Source organism: Lynx canadensis, chromosome B2 (genome assembly GCF_007474595.2).
Source record: "Lynx canadensis isolate LIC74 chromosome B2, mLynCan4.pri.v2, whole genome shotgun sequence".
Lineage (NCBI taxonomy): Eukaryota > Metazoa > Chordata > Mammalia > Carnivora > Felidae > Lynx > Lynx canadensis.
In genome coordinates this window covers 78,929,793-78,950,108 of record NC_044307.1, presented here as the reverse complement: position 1 = coordinate 78,950,108, position 20,316 = coordinate 78,929,793, and the positions used below count along the sequence as shown (strand labels likewise).

The following is a 20,316-nucleotide window of genomic DNA, read 5'->3' as shown; positions in this document are numbered from 1 at the left end:
TAATCATTTGACCAATATCCTGCCTCCAGTTTGTTCTTTCATTTATTCCTTTTTTTCTGCCTTAGTTCACCCAACAAAATTCTATACAAATGCCAGGGATATAAAAATGACTAGAACACAGTTCAAATCTCAAAAATCTAACAGGGAGATTACAGATGACCACATATGTACCTATTTGAGTACTACAGTAAGAGTATAAATAAAATGTAGTGAAAACTCAAAGGAAGAAGCAACTAATTCTCCTAAAGGTGATAGGGGAAATATTCACTGAAAAGGTAAAGCTGACCAGGCTGTTTGAGGACAGTGTAATTTCATGAGGGTGTCTGTGGAGTACATTCCAAGTGACAGGGAAAAGCGAGAGTAGAGAGTGGTGGTATTAGACAATGACACACTTGAAGAGGTTGAGTTCAATTTCCCTAATATGTATAGTGTTTGGAGACAGCATGAGAGGAGCAGAAAATGAAACTGGAAGGTAGATAGATATATTTTGAAAAGTCTTACATCATGTATGAAAGAGTTTTTCCATCATCTCCTAGGTAATAAAAGAGTTTTGGTAGGTGTTTAAGCAACGGAAGTGAAAGTTGGGGGAACGGGGGAGGGTGACACTATCAGATTTGTATGCTAGAAAAATTATGCCAATGAATATGGTAATAGGACTAAGTCCTAAAATATAGCAGTCATGGTTAAAACAGAAAGATAGATTCCAAAGACAATTCAAGACAAATCAGCAGGGTTTGATGACTTTTTAAATATAGGGGCTATGAGAGAAAGGCAATCAAGAAGTTTTTTTGCCTTATGCTACTGAGTAGATGGTGATGGCCTCTAAGCACAGAAAGAAATACAGAGGGAGAAACAAGTCTGTCAGAGAAAATGAGTTTGGCCTGTAACCTGCTGAAATGGGGGTGCCTGACACAGGGTCCAGCATGCGGTTGGAAATCTTTAGAGAACATTGGGGCTTGGGGAGATGGTCAAGATCCTAGGAAAAGATGAGGCTATCATTTGATCTAGCTCCCTTTATCCTGATTCTGTTGCACTTTCTGATATTAAATTTAGTTTTTCAAATTGGGTTTGATATTTTTATTCACTTGGCAATTTTACTTTCAGCCTTAACTTGATAACCCCAAATTATGCCTTATCTTATGGCTTATGGCTTATGGCCATTCTTTTCTGTGTTTAGAAATATTGCAGAACCGAATGAGGTTTGACAGAACAGATAAAATCAAATACCTGATGCTGTAAAAATTAGTGTTAGCTCTAACCTCCCACCTTCTTCAAGGACAGAACCCTGCCCCCACTCCTAGCCCCAGGCCTTGCCCCAACAGCCAGTCTTATCTTTAACATCATTTTTATTTTTCAATGTTTACTATTTATTTTTAGAGAGAGAGCAATGGAGGGGCAGAGAGAGAGGGAGAGAGAGAGAATCCTAAGCAGGCCCTGAGGTATCAGCACTGAGCCCCATGCAGGGCTCGATCCCACGAACCAGGACATCATAACCTGAGCCAAAATCAAGAGTCCAACGCTTAACTGACTGAACCACCCAGGATACTCTAACACCATTTTTAAACTTCAGGTATGAAAATTATGAACACTTAGAAGTAGGTCAGGGGGCGCCTGGGTGGCTCAGTTAAGGATTGTACTTCAGCTCAGGTCATGATCTCACAGTTCATGGGTTGGGGCCCTGCGTTATCCTCTGCACTGACACCATAGAGTCTGCTTGGGATTCTCTCTCTTTCCCTCTCCCTCTGTCCCTACCCCACCCCCCCACTCTCTCTCAAAATAAATAAATAACTTTAAAAAATGTTTTTAAAAGAAAGTCTATTTAAAGTTTACCTTTATGATATCTGTGCAAAGGGCATTTTGAAACATATTCACATTATAGATAACACTATACATACACAGAAAGCAAATTATATAAACACCTTAAAAGTCACCAAGGCAGAAAAAATACATTAAATATAAATTATCCCCTGGCTATTAAAGCATGTTTAACAGTCCCTCCACCAGGGAGTCTTTATTATCTAGGACTGGTATTAGAAATATGTAAGAAAGTAATAAAATAAAGAAATAAATTTAAAATATATATATTGGGCACGTGGGTGGTTCAGTCAGTTAAGTGCTGGGCTCTTGGTTTCAGCTCAGGTCATGATCTCACCATTCGTGGGTTCGACCCCCAAGTCTCATTCTGTGCTGAAGCATGGAGCCTGCTTAGGATTCTCTCTCTCCCTCTCTCTGTCTGCCCCTCCCCCACTCCCATGAGTACATGCTGTGTCTCTCTCTCCCTCTTAAAAATAAACTTAAAAAAAAAAGAAGTTTGTAGGACAGTAATAAAACTACAGCTCTAAAATTCAGCTATTAGTAATTCACATGGGCCCTATGTACAACTGCCTATAGGGCCAGGCAAAAAGGCACAGGAGTAATGCGGGAGACCAAAAAGACAGCAGGGGCTGGGACTAGAAGTGTTTGGCCTATGAAAGGGCACAGCTACTACTCACAGGAATACTAGCCAAGTATTTGCAAATATTCTGACTTTTTTTTCCCAAGGGACTAGAAATCCAGATTTTATGTAAAATTTCCAGATTTTAAAAATTCATGTGGACCTCTGCTCTAATTGTTCCAAATTAGTGAGGTTTATTATACATCAATTTAATCCCGTTAACATTTAATACTTTAATGAGGCTAAAATATTGCCTAGGTTTTAAAGTTTTAATGTTTACCATTAAAAATTATTTTAGAAATAAATAAGCTATCTTAGTCATAATCTTATAAATATATTAATATCTAAATACATCATAATTTCAGCCTTTAATGCTGCCAAACTTTTTCTAACAAATAGAAGCTGAGTGGGCAGAGTTTTATTTTTCAATTTTAATAGAATGAAAAATGTGCTCCAGAGAACAACTTTTAGTTTTTTGTAGCAGTTTGACAGAATCCAGAAAACATTCACACAACCAATGAATGTGCCAGACTCACAAAATTTAGTAATTTCCATTGATGCAAAGATATTTGTCAATATTTGTCACTGTTCATAACTTGGTGATATCTACTTAAAAAATACAGTCTTTAACTAGGTCTCATCAACAGCTCTAGTTAAGTTCACCTTGACCCCATATGTGATTTTACCCTGTCCCCCACGAAGACCAGCTATGTAAATCTGGGGCCTGGGCACTCGGGTGCTGCTTTCTCTCATAGACTGCGTGCTGGCATCCTTTGGTGGGTACACCTGTGAACAATTTTCTCTTCTCATGTGACTAAGGTCAGTTTGTACTGAGTGAGTAACCTTCCGACGCAAATTGGCCTAAGAAGAAAGAGAATACACAGGAATTAACCCATCTCTAAAGAACAAATAATTTGGCCGAATCTTTTTTCTCAGTCCACAAAGAAATTAGCCCTACTACACAGCATATTTCTACAAAACATTAAAACATTAGAAAAACTAGAACATAATAAATATCCTTTGCCAAGGAGTGAGAAAATACATAAAATGTTGAAAACGGACCCAAAGAAAGAACATACAGATCACACTTAACAGTGAGCCCAATTATTTGTTAATATAATCTTTTAATTCCTTCATTATTATATTTTGAGATTTATACAACTTGGATTTTTCCACCATACTGGGTTTATTTTTTTAAAAGACAAAAATTTAAGATTTCGTTTCTTTTTTAAATGGGCTTCACCCAAGACTTTTAATATAAAAAGTTCTGATGTCTTCAGGTTATATTTTACATTAGTCTACATCTTGCTTGCTCTTTTTATGGATTACTAATAAACATGAAGTTAAACAGATTACTCAGGCTGGGAAGCAAAGAGGAGTTTTATTGAAAGGAGACAAGGAGTGGGGTGCCTGGGTTGCTCAGTCAGTTGAGCATCCGACTCTTGATTCTGGCTCAGGTTGCGATATCACAGTCCCTGAGATTGAGCCCCATATCGGGCTCTGCGTGAGTGTGGAGCCTGCTTGGGATTCTCTCCCCCTCTCTCTCTGCCCCTGCCCCACTCATTCTTTCTCTGTCAAAATAAATAAACTTTAAAAAACAAGCAAACAAAAAAGGAGACTAGGAGTTACTGAAGTAACAAAGAAGTCCAAGAAAAGAACTCAGAAGCATAAAAGCCTGTGACTTAAAAAGGTAGAGACCGGCTTAGCGTAAATGGGGCCAACATGGCAGAGAAGTAGGGGGATCTGTACCTCTCGCATATCTCAAACAAAGAAGGGCTGAAGCCAAAGGACTTTGAACCTCAAGAATCTTGGAGAAAAAGAGACTGAGTCTACCAGGGAGAAACAGGGACAAACTGAAGGGCCATGGGTGGGTGATTGCAAACGGGGGAGGGAGATAAAACAGGCTGCATAGGCATGGAGGGGAGGGATCCCCTTCTGCAGAGAGCCAAAAGGAAGAGAAAGAGTGGCTAGGCAAGCATAGGACTATATCTGGACAAGAGAAAACCCTCGGACCAGGATGGAGAAGGATCCCATCTCTAACTGCGGGGCTTTCTTCAGACTGGGGCAGGCTGCCTGGTTCATGCACCTGGGGAGGAGGGGAGCCATCTCTGGGTTCAGTGGTAGATTAGGGCACAGTCCACAACAGGAGAAACCGGTCCTCTCCCCTGAAGTGCTTCCGCACAGGACAAAACCAGCCGGGACCACATATGGGGCCTGGATAGAGAGGTGCTTCCCCAGTACCAGGGCACACGGAGCAGGGATTTAAATCCCAGCCAAGAGCCTGGCACAGGAGTCAGTGGAGCCAGACAGACAGCCTCATTTGCAGCTGCGGCCAGTGAGGATGGCTCCAAAGGAGTGATTTGGGACACCGGGTTGTGGAGAAGAGACTGGGGGTTGCCATCTTTCTCCCCACCACCACCAAGGTGAGGCCTCAGAGATCCCACCATGGAAACCACAGTGGAGGCAGGACCAGCCTACACCAAACCAGGCGTATCTACCGGGTAACTGCATATCTACTGGATATAGACGCTTTGGAGGCAGTCGGCCCCCTCCTCCAGACTAGCACTGCTGCATTGCCTGGATTAATCCTAGGATAATTCTTGTTATTTAGATATATTCTCCCTTCCATTTCTTCTTCTTATCTCTTCTCTCCTCTAGGCTGGCTACTCCGGTTATTGGTTTGTTTAAACAGACATATTTAATCCATTCTCTAGATACGTGCTCTACACCTCCTTCTTTCCTTTCCTTTCTCTCTCTCTGGAAAAATCATGTCTTACAGTTTCTCTGTCTGGGTAACTTTATCTTTGTTTCTTTTTCCCCACATCCTTCCTTATCTTCCTTTCTCTCTCTCTGGATTAAGCCTTTTAGTCTCTCTGCCTGGTCAATGTTTATTTTTTCTCCCCCCGCCCCCAAACCCCATCCCTGTCATTTCTCTCTTTATATGTGCTCTTCAATCAGTACCGCCTCCACCCTGTTCTTTATTTGTAGCTGGTGTTCCTGGTATTTTATTTTTGGATTGTTTATAGTTTTTTGTTTCTGTTTGTTTGTTTTATTTGTGTGTTTGTGTGTTTTTGTTTCCTGTTTGTTTGTTTTCCTTTCTAGGGCTACTTCAAGGAACAAATCAAAGCACACCTGATGGAGAGTCCAAAACATCATTACGAATAGGGAAATAAAATAACCAAAGTCACAACAGAGAACAAGTAACACACTCCAAAAAACATCTCCTGAAGAGCCAGGCCCTGGACAGTGTATGACCCCCCTTTAATATAGCAGTGCTCACAATGCAGAGCATATAACAAGCTTTTAAAATTCATAAGGGACAAAAAACTAGCCAAAATGATGATACGGAAGAATTCTCCTCAAAAGAAATTCCAGGAAGAAGTGACACTAAAGAATGGATCAAAACAGATAAAAGCAACATAACTGAACAAGAATTTAGAATAATAGTCATAAAATTAATCGTTGGGCTTGGAAAAAGCATAGAAGACAGCAGAGAATCTATTGCTGCAGAGATCAAGGAACTAAAAATAGTCATGATGAGTTAAAAAATGCTATAAATTAGGTGCAAAACAAAATGGAGGCAGTCACAGCGCAGATTGAAGAGGCAGAGGAGAGAATAGGTGAATTAGAACGTATAATTATGGGAAAAGAAGAAGCTGAGAAAAAAGAGATAAAAAAAAATCCAGGATCACGTGGGGGAATTAGTGAACTATATGACTCAATCAAAGGGAACAATATCCGTATCATAGGAATCCAGAAGAAAGAGAGAGAGAGAAAGGGGCTGAAGGTGTACTTGAACAAATCATAGCTGAGAACTTCCCCAATCTGGGGAAGGAAACGGGCACTGAAATCCAAGAGGCACAGAGAACTCCTTTCAGACATAACTTGAATCGATCTTCTGTACGACATATCATAGTGAAACTGGCAAAATACAAGGATAAAGAGAGAATTCTGAAAGCAGCTAGGGATAAACAGGCCTTAACATACAAAGGTAGACACATAAGGGTAGTAGCAGACCTATCTACTGAAACTTGGCATGCCAGAAAGGAATGGCAGGAAATCTTCAACGTGATGAACAGGAAAAATATGCAGCCGAGAATCCTTTATCCAGCAAGCCTGTCACTGAGAATAGAAGGAGAGATAAAGATTTTCCAAAACAAACAAAAACTGAAGGAATTCATCACCACTAAACCAGCCCTACAAGAGATCCTAAGGGGGATTCTGTGAGTAAAATGTTGCAAGGACCACAAAGTACCAGAGACATCACTACAAGCATGAAATCTACAGATAACACAACAACTCTAAACCCGTATCTTTTAATAACAACACTGAATGTAAATGGACTAAGTGCTCCAATCAAAAGACACAGGGTATGAGAATGGATAAAAAAAACAAGACCCATCTATTTGCTGTCTAAAGAGACTCATTTTAGACCCAAGGACACCTTCAGATTGAAAGTGAGGGCATGGAGAACTACCTATCATGCAACTGGAAGTCAAAAGAAAGCTGGAGGAGCCATACTTACATCACACAAACTAGACTTTAAATTAAAGGCCATAACAAGAGATGAAGAAGGGCATTATATAATAATTACAGGGTCTATCCATCAGGAAGAGCTAACAATTATAAATGCCTATGCACCAAATTCAAGAGCACCCGACTGTATAAAACAATTAATCACAAACATAAGCAACCTTATTGATAAGAATGTGGTAATTGCAGGGGACTTTCATACTCCACTGACAACAATGGATAGATCATCTAGACAGAGAATCAGTAAAGAAACAATGGCCCTGAATGATCCACTGGACCAGATGGACTTGACAGATATATTTAGAACTCTGCATCCCAAAGCTATACTTTCTTCTCGAGTGCACATGGAACATTCTCCAAGATAGATCACATACTGGGTCACAAAACAGCCCTCAATAGATATAAAAGAATTGAGATCATACCATGCACACTTTCAGATCTCAATGCTATGAAACTTGAAATTAACCACAGAAATAAGTCTAGAAAACCTCCAAAAGCATGGAGGTTAAAGAACACCCTACTAAAAAACGAATGGGCCAACCAGGCCATTACATAAGAAATTTAAAAATATATGGAAACAAACGAAAATGAAAATACAACAATCCAAATGCTTTGGGATGCAGCAAAGGCAGTCCTAAGAGGAAAATACATTGCAATCCAGGCCTATCTCAAGAAACAAGAAAAATCCCCAATACGAAATCTAATAGCACACCTAAAGGAACTCAAAGCAGAACAGGAAAGACACCCCAAACCCAGAAGAAGAAGAGAAATAATAAAGACCAGAGCAGAAAGAAACAATATAGAATCAAAAAAAAAAAAACAACAACAACAACAACAACAGTAGAACAGATCAATGAAACCAACAATTGGTTTTTGAAAAAATAAACAAATCGATAAACCTCTAGCCAGGCTTCTCAAAAAGAAAAGAGAGAGGACCCAAATAGATAAAAGCACAAATGAAAATGGATTTATTACAACCAATCCCTCAGAAATACAAGCAATTAGCAGGGAATACTATGAAAAATTATTAACACCCACACACTACCAAAACTCAAAAGGGAAGAAACAAAAAATTTGAACAGACCCATAACTAACTAGTGAAGAAATAAAATCAGGTATCAAAAATCTCCCAGCAAATAAGAGTCTGGACCAGATGACTTCCCTGAGGAATTCTAGCAGACATTTAAAGCAGAGTTAATACCTATCCTTCTCAAGCTACTCCAAAAAAACAGAACTGGAAGGAAAACTTCCAGACTCATCTATGAAGCCAGCATTACTTTGATTCCCAAACCGGACAGAGACTCAGCAAAAAAAGACAACTATCCCAGGCCAATATCCCTGATGAATATAGACGCAAAAATTCTCAACCAGATACTAGCAAATCTATTTCAACAGCATATAAAAAATAATTATTCACCATGATCAAGTGGGATTCTTTCCTGAGCTACAGGGCTGGTTCAATATTCGCAAATCAATCAGTGTGATACATCACATTCATAAAAGAAAAAATAACAACCATATGATCCTGTCCATAGATGCAGAAAAAGCATTTGACAAAGTATAGCATCCTTTCTTAATAAAAGCCCTCAAGAAAGTCGGGATAGAAGGAACGTACTTAAACATCATAAAAGCCATTTATGAAAAGCCCACAGCTAATATCATCCTCAATGAGGAAAAACTGAGAGCTTTCCCCCTGAGATCAGGAACACGACAGGGATGTCCTCTCTCACCACTGTTGTTTAACATAGTGTTGGAAGTCCTAGCATCAGCAATCAGACAACAAAATGAAATAAAAGGCATCAAAATTGGCAAAGATGAAGTCAAACTTTCACTTTTCACAAACGACATGACACTCTACATGGAAAACCTGACAGACTCCACCAAACGTCTGCTAGAACTGATACATGAATTCAGCAAAGCCGCAGGATACAAAATTAATGTACAGAAATCTATTGGATTTTTATACACCAATAATGAAGCAACAGAAAGACAAATAAAGAAATTGATCCCATTCACATTTGCACCAAGAACCATAAAATACCTAGGAATAAACCTAACCAAAATATAAAAGATCTGTATGCCAAATACTCTAGAAAGCTTATGAAGGAAACTGAAGAAGACACAAAGAAATGGAAAAACATTCTAGGCTCATAGATTGGAAGAATAAATATTTTTAAAATGTCACTACTACCCAAAGCAATCTACACATTCGGTGCAATCCCAATCAAAATTGCACCAGCATTCTTCCCAAAGCTAGAACAAGCAATCCTAAAATTTGTATGGAACCACAAAAGATCCTGGATAGTCAAATTAATACTGAAGAAGAAAACCAAAGCTGGAGGCATCACAATCCCAGACTTTAGCCTGTACTGCAAAGCTGTAATCACCAAGACAGTACGGTATAGGCACAAAAACCGGCACATAGACCAATGGAATAGAACAGAGACCCCAGATTTGGACCCACAAACTCAAAATGGATGAAGGACCTGAATGTCAGACAGGAAACCATCAAAACCCTACAGGAGAAAGCAGGAAAAACCTCTTTGACCTCAGCCACAGCAATTTCTTACCTGACACATCTTCAAAGGCAAGGGAATTAAAAACTATTGGGACCTCATCAAGATAAAAAGCTTTTGCACTGCAAAGGAAACAATCAACAAAACTAAAAGGCAACCAACAGAATGGGAAAAGAGACTTGCAAATGATGTATCAGACAAAGGGCTAGTATCCAAAATCTATAAAGAACTCACCAAACTCCACACCTGAAAAACAAATAATCCAGTGAAGACATGGGCAGAAGACATGAATGAACACTTCTCTAAAGAAGACATCCAGATGGCCAATAGTCACATGAAAAGATGCTCAACGTCACTCCTCATCATGGAAGTACAAATCAAAACCACACTGAGATACCACCTTACACTGGTTAGAGTGGCTACAATAAACAAATCAGTAGACTACAGATGCTGGAGAACATGTGGAGAAACGGGAACCCTCTTGCACTGTTGGTGGGAATGCAAACTGGTGCAGCCGCTCTGGAAAACAGTGTGGAGGTTCCTCAAAAAATTAAAAATAGATCTACCCCATGACCCAGCACTAGCACTGCTAGGAATTTACCCAAGGGATACAGGAGTGCTGATGCATAGGGGCACTTGTACCCCAATGTTTATAGCAGCACTTTCAACAGTAGCAAAATTATGGGAAGAACCTAAATGTCCAACAACTGACAAATGGATAAAGAAGATGTGGTTTATATATACAATGGAATACTACTTGGCAATGAGAAAGAATGAAATCTGGCCATTTGCAGCAACGTAGATGAAACTGGAGGATATTATGCTAAGTGAAATAAGTCAGTCAGAGAAAGACAGATACCATATGTTTTCACTCATGTGGATCTCGAGAAACTTAACAGAAGACCATGGGGGAGGGGAAGGGGAAGAAAAAGTTACAGAGAGGGAGAGAAGCAAACCATAAGAGACTCTTAAATAGGAGAACAAACTGAGGGTTCATGGGGGTGTAGGGGGAGAGGGGAAAGTGGGTGATGGGAATTGAGGAGGGCACCTGGGCACTGGGTGTTGTATGGAAACCAATATGACAATATATTATATTATAAATAAATAAATAAAAATAAAAATAAAATAAAATAAAATAAAATAAAATAAAATAAAATAAAATAAAATAAAATAAAAATGTAGAGACCTGGAAGGAGAGGAAATATTCCAGATTTTGAGACACTGTGGATGACTGAGAACCAAAACTACTTCCTCCACACTGAGTTTATTGTCTACATTAGTATGACTTTTCTATTTGGACATCTTCATTAGCATAATTTGATCATTCCAAGAGACTCTTACCAAAGCAAAAAACTTGATTGTTCACTACAGAACATCCCAAAAGACACACCTTCAGTAGTAAGTACCAACACACAGATTCTAACATTCTCTGCACCCTACCCCATAAATCTTCACTTTCTATTCACATCAGTGCTGGGCTGCTTTTTCATGATGTTTACCTAATCTAATTCAAGCCCTCATCCCATCCCCTGACCTACTCTTGGCTTTGAAAGACCTACCTTCCACCAAACTTCACATTCTCAATACATTCTGACCTTGCTCTTCCCCCTCAAGACACTGCCTAGGCTCTGCTGAGGTGCTGATTCCTCCTATAGCTTTAAGCAATACACTCAGTTTTGTCTTACCAGCACATTGTACTGGTCATATACGGGGAGCCAGCATTTGACGTGATGCGATTCCAGAGGAGAATTAGGTCTAAGGTGAGCCTCAGAATTAAGTGGAGGTTGAAGAATGAGAAGAAGAGTTCAGTCGGTATGCAGTGCAGCCCCACGGAATACGCCATTCTTTTAACATTTCCAATCCAGACCTATGCTGGTACCTCTACCTCTCATATCCATCCAACCATCATTCCCCTCTTCTCCTTTGCCTATTTATACCTCAGACCAACTTAAAATGTCACCAGGATTCATTTTTTATTTCACTTCTATTCTACCACTTACCAAGAGGTATTGAGATATTTTTAGTGTATCAGTGTCACTTGCTAGACAATTAGTTTCTGAAGAACAAATGTGTAATATCTGTGTTACCCATATATATCTGATGGGCTCAAGTGAGTTTAGTAGATAACAGAAAAGAACATTGGGGATGGAGCTTCATGTACTACAGAAGAGTAACTGATAGGAATGCTAATGGAACGAGGATCTGGAAGACATACCAGGAAGCTGATCCTTCCTCATCCCAGGAAATTAAGGGACTGAAAAGCTGCCACCACAAAGGGTGGCAAGAGAAATGCCATGATTGGTGAAAAGCCTATGAGACAATGAATATACAAACTGCCAAAAGCTAGACCTTATATGACAATAGAACTCAGATCCACAACCTCTATAGCTGTAGCTATAAGCCCGGAACAGACAGGACTTGGCCAGCTTCCCTATTTTTTTGCTACCCACCCCCCCCCCCACCTTCCAACTAAGGACCAACTGGAGAAAGCCAACTATGCCCACCAAACCATTCACATAAGAGCCCCAACTTTGAGTTAGCCTGCTTCCATTTTCCCCATGTCAACAATCTCCAGTCAGAGCATGCTTGAAGCCTTTCCCTTTTTTTCACTATAAGGCTTTCCCACTTTCCCTGCCTGCTTTGGAGTTTCTGCCAACGGCCAGTGATGATGGTTGACTCCCTTGCTATAGAAAACTTTGAATAAATAGCCTCTGTTCTGATTTCGGTAGTCTTCATTTACTCCCATACCTGATTTCAGTTAAAGAGATGGATAAAATATACTAAGAAAAGGCTATAGATATAAAAGTTTATTTCCTTTGTACTCTAAATACTTATTGTCTAAAATGACAAGGTACTGTAAAAAGGGTGAGAGGGAAGAATTCCACTGAGTCACACAGGGATGAGACTTTCAAAGCTAAGCTTTGAGGGCAGGCATCTCTTATGATTAAGGTGACTGAGAATTAGAAGGACAAGAGAGCTCAGTGCCTGTAGAGAACATGCTGACGTAAGAGGGGACACAAGAGAGGTTAACATTCTGCTCCTCAAAAAAAAAAAAAAAAAAAAAAAAGACTACAAAAGACAAAGATATACTTTAAATGATTAGAGGAAGCTGAAAGTGCTCTAAATCTCATAGATTAGCACAATAGATGGATATAGAAAGAAAGAGAGAGCAACTACCATTGTTCTAGTCACTGGATGATATAATTTGAGAATAGTTTCATGCTTCCGTATGTGCTTAAAATTAGAAGACAATCTTACAATGCAAAGCTGGCAAATTATATGCAAAGAACTCGGTATACATCCCACTAGTTTATATAAGTAATTTAAATTACCCACTCTATGACTAACAACACATTAAAGTTCCCTAACCTATAGCTCTCAGCTTTAGCACCATCTTCCTGGAAACTCCCACACCATGAGAGCCAAGTGGAGGGAGAAGCAAATACACAGGCTGAAGCGAGAAAGAAGAAAGATGAGGCAGAGTTCCAAGTAAATAGCCAGTGTATACACCCATGGAAGCCACAGGAGCAGAAACAAGGAAAGCTAGAGGCCAGGGACGCTGGTAGAAATTGTTGGACAGCATGCCTATTTTCTAGAAATTGATTCAATGAATCTAGAACATTGCCATCTTATCACAACAACTACCCTTGAGAGACCCACCCTGCTCGTACCAAAACAATCCCTTTTGGTCCTGTGCCCTGGACCTGTAACTTTTGGGACTAATTCTGCTTTAATTTGTGGCTGAATGTAACACATGTACAAAATATCATCTCTTCTGCTGTCTTAGCTGAAGAAAAACAAATTCCCCAACCTATAAATAATTTTAGAAAATATTGTTACAAACCAATTTTATAGCTTTTCTTCTCAATTCCCATTCATTCCACTCATATGATCTCACAATCGTTGGTGGCAATATGTGCGTATCTGTTTGTGTGCTACTTTCACACTTTGTAATTGGTTTTATATGATGTTTGTCAACATCTTTCATCTAAAGAAATGAAGTTCTGTAATTAGTATTTATTAAAAAGCAGCATTATTTAGAGATAACTAAAAATGACAAAAAGATTAGAAAAATAAGAATTTTTCAACATGGAATATACTCATAAAGACAGCAGAGAAAATAAGCTAATAGTAGTGAACTAAATGTGATAATTTTCCTGGGCATTATGGCTTTCTTTGTACCTGACTTTGTGAACTTCATATGGGAGGTATATTTTGGGAGGGGAAAACCTAACATTCATTCAAGTCAAATGCCCCTCTCTCCAATTTTCACAATCGGTAGCATACATGAATACTTTGTTGAAAACTGACTAAAGTTTAAAATAGCCATTAAATGTTAAATATGAATCACATTTGTTTAAAGTATCAAAACATCTTTAGGATATATCTAAACCCCAAACTATGCATACACTTGATTTTGTTTTAGTTGGATATTTTGATTTTCTGCTGGGATACCCACAAGCTCACTATTAAAATATTAAATATTAATTCCAGGCTAAATAAGATATGATTGTGCTATATATGAAGTTGCTGGAGAGGGTGGTAGAGGTTTAAGGAACTCAGATCATAGTGCACAGGAGGGACAGATTAACTTTTTTTTTAATTCCAGTGTAACTAACACAGTGTTATATTAGTTTCAGGTGTATAATATAGTGATTCAACAATTCTGTACATTACTCTGTACTCATCACGATAAGTGGACTCTTAATTCCCTTCACCTATTTCACCCATCTCCTCACCTACCTCTCCTCTAACAACCACAAGTTTGTTCTCTGTATTTAACAGTCTGGTTTTTTTGTCTCTTTATCTCTTTGCCCATTTGCTTTTGTTTCTTAAACTCCACATACGAATGAAATCATATGGTATTTGTCTTTCTCTGACTGCCTTATTTCACTTGGCATTACATCCTCTTGATCCATCCATGTTGTTACAAATGGCAAGGTTTCATTCTTTGTTATGCCTGAGTAATATTCCATTATATGTATGTGTATATATATGTATATGTGTATATATATACACATATATGTGTATATGTGTGTATGTATATGTATATACATATACATACACACATATATATGCCATGTAAGATTACATATACATATGTACATATGTACATATACATACACACACACACACATATATATATATATGTCATGTAAGATTAACTTTACTCAAATAAAACAGCAGATAATTACTGATTGCCTACAACCTAAGATATAATTTTTTTTGCCTTCAGAACAATGTTGTGATATAGTTGGGTAGATAAAAACATGTTGCAAGATGATTAGCAATATTACACAGTACAAGTAAATGGCAAGTAAATAATTATAAGAACTACAGCTTTGAAATATGAAGGGAGAAAACTCACTTCCATAGGTACTTAAGGTCACTGAAGAAGAGCTGGGAATTAAATACACAGAAAGAAAGGAAAAAACAAGACCCAAAATACAGGGGAAAATTGTTTAATGGAAAACTATGCATTATCTACATATAGCATACATTTCTGATGATCTGATTCTAACCTTTCACTGTCTCTGAAGTATCTTACAACTCTGTAAATTATAAATAACTGGTGGCATGGTCAAATAATTCTTGTCTATAGACATGCAAATTCATAATTCCTTCAAGGTTTTTTATGGAACCTGACAATATAAATTCTCAAATTTATATGGAAAGTAAAGACTCAAGTATAGCCAAGATCCTTTAGAGAGGAAAGGGTGGGAGAACTTACTCTACTAGGTATCAAAACTTACTATAAAGCTATAGTAAGATATAGATACAGGAATTTTTTAAAAATTGAACTGAATAGAATAGAGAGATTAAAAATTAAGCCTGTGCATATAAGACACTATAGATATGGAGAAAGGAAAGAGTACTGAACAAATGGTCTGGGAAAATTCATTACTCAAATAGAAAAAAAATTAAAATTGGATCTTCACCTCCCAATAGACACAAAAATCAAATCCAAATCAATTAAAGAGTCAGGTGTGGAAGGCAAATCCAAAATCCGTATTTTTTTACAAAACAATATAGGAGAATATTTTTATGATCTAAGATACATGAAGATTTCTTAAACAAGACAAAATTTGAGACGTGAAGAAAAGATTAATAAATGACATGTTAAAATGAAAAACTTTCATTCATGAGAAGACATCACAAAAAGAATGAAAAACAGAGGGGTGCCTGGGTGGCTCAGTCGGTTGAGCATCTAACTCCTGGTTTTGGCTCAGGTCAAAGTATTCACATAGGCTACCAATTGTGAAAATTGGAGAGGGGCATTTGACTTAGGAATGAGTGATGTTAGGTTTTCCCCTCCCAAAATACACCTCCCATATTAAGTTCATGGGTTCAAACCCCATATATGGGGTTCTGCGCTAGCAGTGTGGAGCCTGCTTGGGATTCTTTCTCCCTCTCCCTCTTTCTCTGCCCCTTCCCTGCCTGTGCTCGCTCTCTCTCTTTCTCGAAATAAATAAATAAGCTTTAAAAAAACAGAATGGAATACAAAACTGGGAGAGCACAAGCCAGTGGAACACAATTAAAAGCCTAGAAACAAACCCATTCCATATGAGAATTGTTAATTCAATGGAGTGGTCATCATACTGAGTGGGAAAACCATGTATTAATATTAGCATCACCAGTCACTGCTGGGATCACATACAGTTTTAGAAGTGGGCACAGTAGAAAATAGAACTAAAACCATTAAGCTTTATTAAGATATAATTAATGAAACTAGTAATTATTAAAAAAAACTAAATGGTACTAAGAATGGGACAACCTAATATAATAAACATAAAAATTCTTTTATTATTTTAATTCAATTCCAGTTAAAATCTCAGTAAGATTTTGGGGGAAACTTAGCAAATTTATTAAGAAAACTACCATGCATGACTAAGACAATTTTGAAAAAATACAAGGCAAAGGAAAGAGCTTGCCCTATCAGGTAATAAAATATATCAGAAAGTACTATCTTACAACTCTAAGTTATCACCTGTGTTATCTGTGCTAAGTTCTTTAATTTTAGATAAGGAAATCCTACAGACTCAGTTATTTATCTAAACATCTAAACGTAGTCTTTCTTTTCCAGATTTTTCCAGTCTAATTTATCAATTTGACTCCTTATCTTGTTTTCATTATTCTTTGTGGATTTCATTAGTTTCCTTCTTCGGGGTGAATCTCTTTCCAATAGCATTAAAAGCCCTCTTCTGATCCAGTCTCTGTTTGGACTTTGGAACTATTCTACAACAAGGTATAACTTTCTAATTAACTATACTTTTAAATGTCATAAATTCTTAAAACACTGACTCTGCTTACCTGAGAATATGGAATGAGGGTTTCGAACTGTTGATGAAGTTCCAGTAGCTGAATTAATTCTGCATTTTTTTTTGCTTTTTCCTTAATTAAATCAATGTAATTTTCAGGACTTTCTGCAAATAAATATGCAGCATCTCTGGTATTAAAAGTGTAATACTTTTCTTTATATTTCAAAATTCCAATTGCTGGATTTCCTGAAAATTAAGAAAAGGAAATGAATGAGATATAAAATAGTAAGTGATTCTATGTTTGTAATACATCCATAGAATCATCCCCTACATACTGCATATTTAACATATGACTTATGCATATTTAACATGTTTTCATTTTGTTAAAATGCTACAATTGGCAATTTTAAATTATACATTTTGTTAAATTCTATTTTATGTGAAATTCATATTAAATTAATTTTAACGAATGGTTTTATGTAAAAATTATTTTACTATACAGATCTAAAATGTTTGAAAATCTTTTATGAGAAGGCACGTAGTCATCTCGTGGTTTCAAATCTCCTTTAACTAAACTAACTACTACAAGCATTGTTTTAAAAATAATTCTATAAAAACTACAAAAATGGGACAACTTACCCAAAATACATTTCCTTTTTTTTTTTAAGATTTTTACTTTTAAGTAATCTCTACACCCAACATGGGGCTCAAACTCATGACCCCAAGATCAAGAGCTGCATGCTCCACCGACCAAGCCAACCAGGCATCCCCAAAATACAAGTCTCTATGTTAGAAAGTATTTCCCACTGTGAAGAGATACTACAAAAATAAGGGTTATTAAATATCCACATAGTTGGTGGGAATTATATATGAAACAATAGTACTGCCTTATTTATTTTTTCATTTGTTCAACAAAATGTATTGGCCCTATTACTGGCACTAAGGAAATAAAAACAAAATTGCTGCTCTCAACAAATCAACAAATATACCATAGGCCAGAGAGTACTGCAAAAAAAGGTTAAAAATAAAGCCAAGGGGCACCTGGCCAGTTAAGTGTCCTATTCTTGATTTCAGCTCAAGTCAAGATCTCAGGTCATGAGATTTGAGTCCCGCATTGGGTTCCGCGCTGGGTGTGGAGCCTGCTTAAGATTCATTCCCCGCCCCCCTCAAAAAAAATAAATAAGCTTGTTAAACACATAATAAAAGGAAGAAGGGTGTGGTTGATATTTTAAATTGGGTGATCTAGGAATGCTAAATAAAATGAAGGAGGAAGGTATGTAGCTATCTGGGGGATAGACAGAGTTTTCCAAGTAGAGGGAATAAATAGCAAGCATAAAGGCTCTGAGGTGAAAATGGGCTTGAGATGTTCAAGAACAACAAGAAAGCCAGTGAGGCTTGAGTAGGCAAGGGAAAGTGATTGGCAATAAAACCGGTGTAGTCATTGAAAAGGATCCTAACTAGTTAGTAAGCCTTGGGATTTAAGTCATGTGGTCTGTAGTCCTGAATGGAAGGAGAAAAGTCCTACAGAATTCCTCTGAGTTAGTGCAGTTTGCTGCTGCCCAGAAAATAATGTAGCCAACAGAAATAATGCAGTGAACAAAGTAGTCAGGGCTAGCTTATTCAGAGAGGATTCTGAAACCCATAGCCCCACAAGCTCTTCTACTTTCCTATTTCTCTCTCTTTATTAGAATCCCAGATAGTGGAAGCTTGAAGGGGCCAAACAGACCTCCTAGACTAGAAGCCAGGCTCTCCTGAACCTTAGCCCATAGCTTTTTCAATTATATCATGCTACCTCTGTCATCACCCTACAGCTATGGTTCTTTGCGTTTGTGTCTCTTGTGACTCCCTTCCTTTCTTATTTGTGATGGATGGATGGATGGGAAGAAGGAAGGAAGAAGGAAAGAAGGAAGGAGGGGGAAAGAAAAGGAAAAGAGAAGAGAAGGAAAGGAAGAAACCATCTATATTCCATCACTTCTTACTTCTTCATGGCTTTTGATTGTTACCCCCCCACCCCCACCAGTATCACTGACCCTCATGGGGCCTCAGAATACTATTCTCTCAGCTCCCTATGGTAAACCTCTTACTTCCATTATGAAAAATCTAATACCATAAAAAATGAGTCAGGGGCATCTTGGTGGCTCAGTCAGTTGAAGAGTCCAATTCTTGGTTTTGGCTCAGGTCATGATCTCACAGCTCGTGAGTTCGAGCCCTGCATTGGGCTCTGTGCTGACAATACAAGAGCCTGTTTAGAATTCTCTCTCTCACCTTCTCTCTCTGCCCCTCCCCTCACATGCACTCTCTTTCTCTCTCTCAAAAATAAACTTAAAAAAAAGTCAGTATGCATGTTCTCTAGCCTGTATGTAGTTCCTATAATTCTTTCTAATAAAAAAAGTAATATCCAACTACGAAATATAACAAAAGAAATGACAAAGAAAGAAGAAAAGGAAAAAAGAGGTTAATGGTGTAAGGTAAATCAGAAATAATTTTGTCCAACTGTTTTCATTCTAGCCCTAGCTGACTTTTTATTTCCAATTCACACAGCACTTTTTGGATAATAATTTATTTCACCTCAATTTCTGACTTACTCTTTGTTAGGGGAGAAGCTCTAGTAACATATACAGAGAGATTTTATTTGATAAAATATTGGCCATTTCCTTAGGTGGATCTGACTTATACAGAAATCCTGATCTATGTTAATAGAACACAACCATAAAGCAACAGATTATTTTTTTAATCAACATAATCAGCCAAACTAGTGTTGCTCTTTCAACCAATTACTTTGGAAGATGATCTATTTTAGTAACGCCATGTGAATTTCTGGAGTCCCTCATTGGCCATATGAGTCATCCCTCTTTTATGATAATGTAGCATCCAGATTTCATTATATACACATTCTATCACTTATTTGTTTTCGTTTCTAAATGTGGAAGCTTCATGAATTTGCATGTCATCCTTGCGCAGGGGCCATGCTGATCTTCTCTGTATTGCTCTGATTTTAGTATATATGCTGCCAAAGCGAGCACCTGACTTATCATTTGTGTGTAATTCTTGCTTATGTCAGTCTGTGAGCACTTCAAAGATGAAGATTTTGGTCTGGATCATCTTTGTGGCTCCTTTCCTAGTTCACCGTCAGATCCCATAAAGTTTTAAAAAATGATAAGTGAAAAAAAAATGAGTAAGTAAGTGACAAGGACGGCTTTATTTAAAGAAAAAATGGGAAGTCAAAGCAATATCATTTCCCACAATATACCTGGAAGAAGAAGACCATCTGTTGTAGCAAATGTATAAGCACAAAATCCTCGATACTGAATTAACAATTTATCAAAATTGGCCGTTGTTTCTGGGAAAAGCCATTCTTGTTTTCTGAAATCCACCGGATGTACTCTATCTTCTAAAATAAAAGAGGAGGACAAGAAAAACTTCAGTCAAGGAGAAGAGTAAACAACCCAAGAAAATAAGCAGAAAAGACTGGCTGTTGTGTGACTAAAATAGAGAGAGATCAACTTCATTCAAGACTGTATGGCTCTTCATAATACACTAGGTGGGCAAATTCTTTAAATGTGATGCTCCTATA

At 37.8% G+C, this 20,316-nt stretch overlaps 1 protein-coding gene and 1 non-coding gene across 3 annotated transcripts in view; both read right to left on the bottom strand.

Annotated features, from left to right (window-relative positions):
• Positions 1–2,809: 2,809 nt before the first annotated feature.
• The window catches only part of CFAP206 (cilia and flagella associated protein 206), a 43,308-nt gene continuing 25,801 nt past the window's right edge, over positions 2,810–20,316 (bottom strand). For both annotated transcript variants that reach the window (XM_030314586.1, XM_030314585.1), the window contains exons 10-13: positions 19,993–20,133; positions 16,795–16,988; positions 13,328–13,471; positions 2,810–3,295 (exon numbers count right to left, since the gene is read on the bottom strand). In XM_030314586.1, coding sequence (XP_030170446.1) covers positions 3,065–3,295; positions 13,328–13,471; positions 16,795–16,988; positions 19,993–20,133 — 710 coding nt within the window. In that variant the 3' untranslated portion in view covers positions 2,810–3,064. The remainder of the gene's footprint in view (positions 3,296–13,327; positions 13,472–16,794; positions 16,989–19,992; positions 20,134–20,316) is intronic.
• On the bottom strand, positions 19,659–19,765 carry LOC115515080. The gene has a single exon (XR_003969146.1). It is a non-coding gene; the product is annotated as a U6 spliceosomal RNA (small nuclear RNA).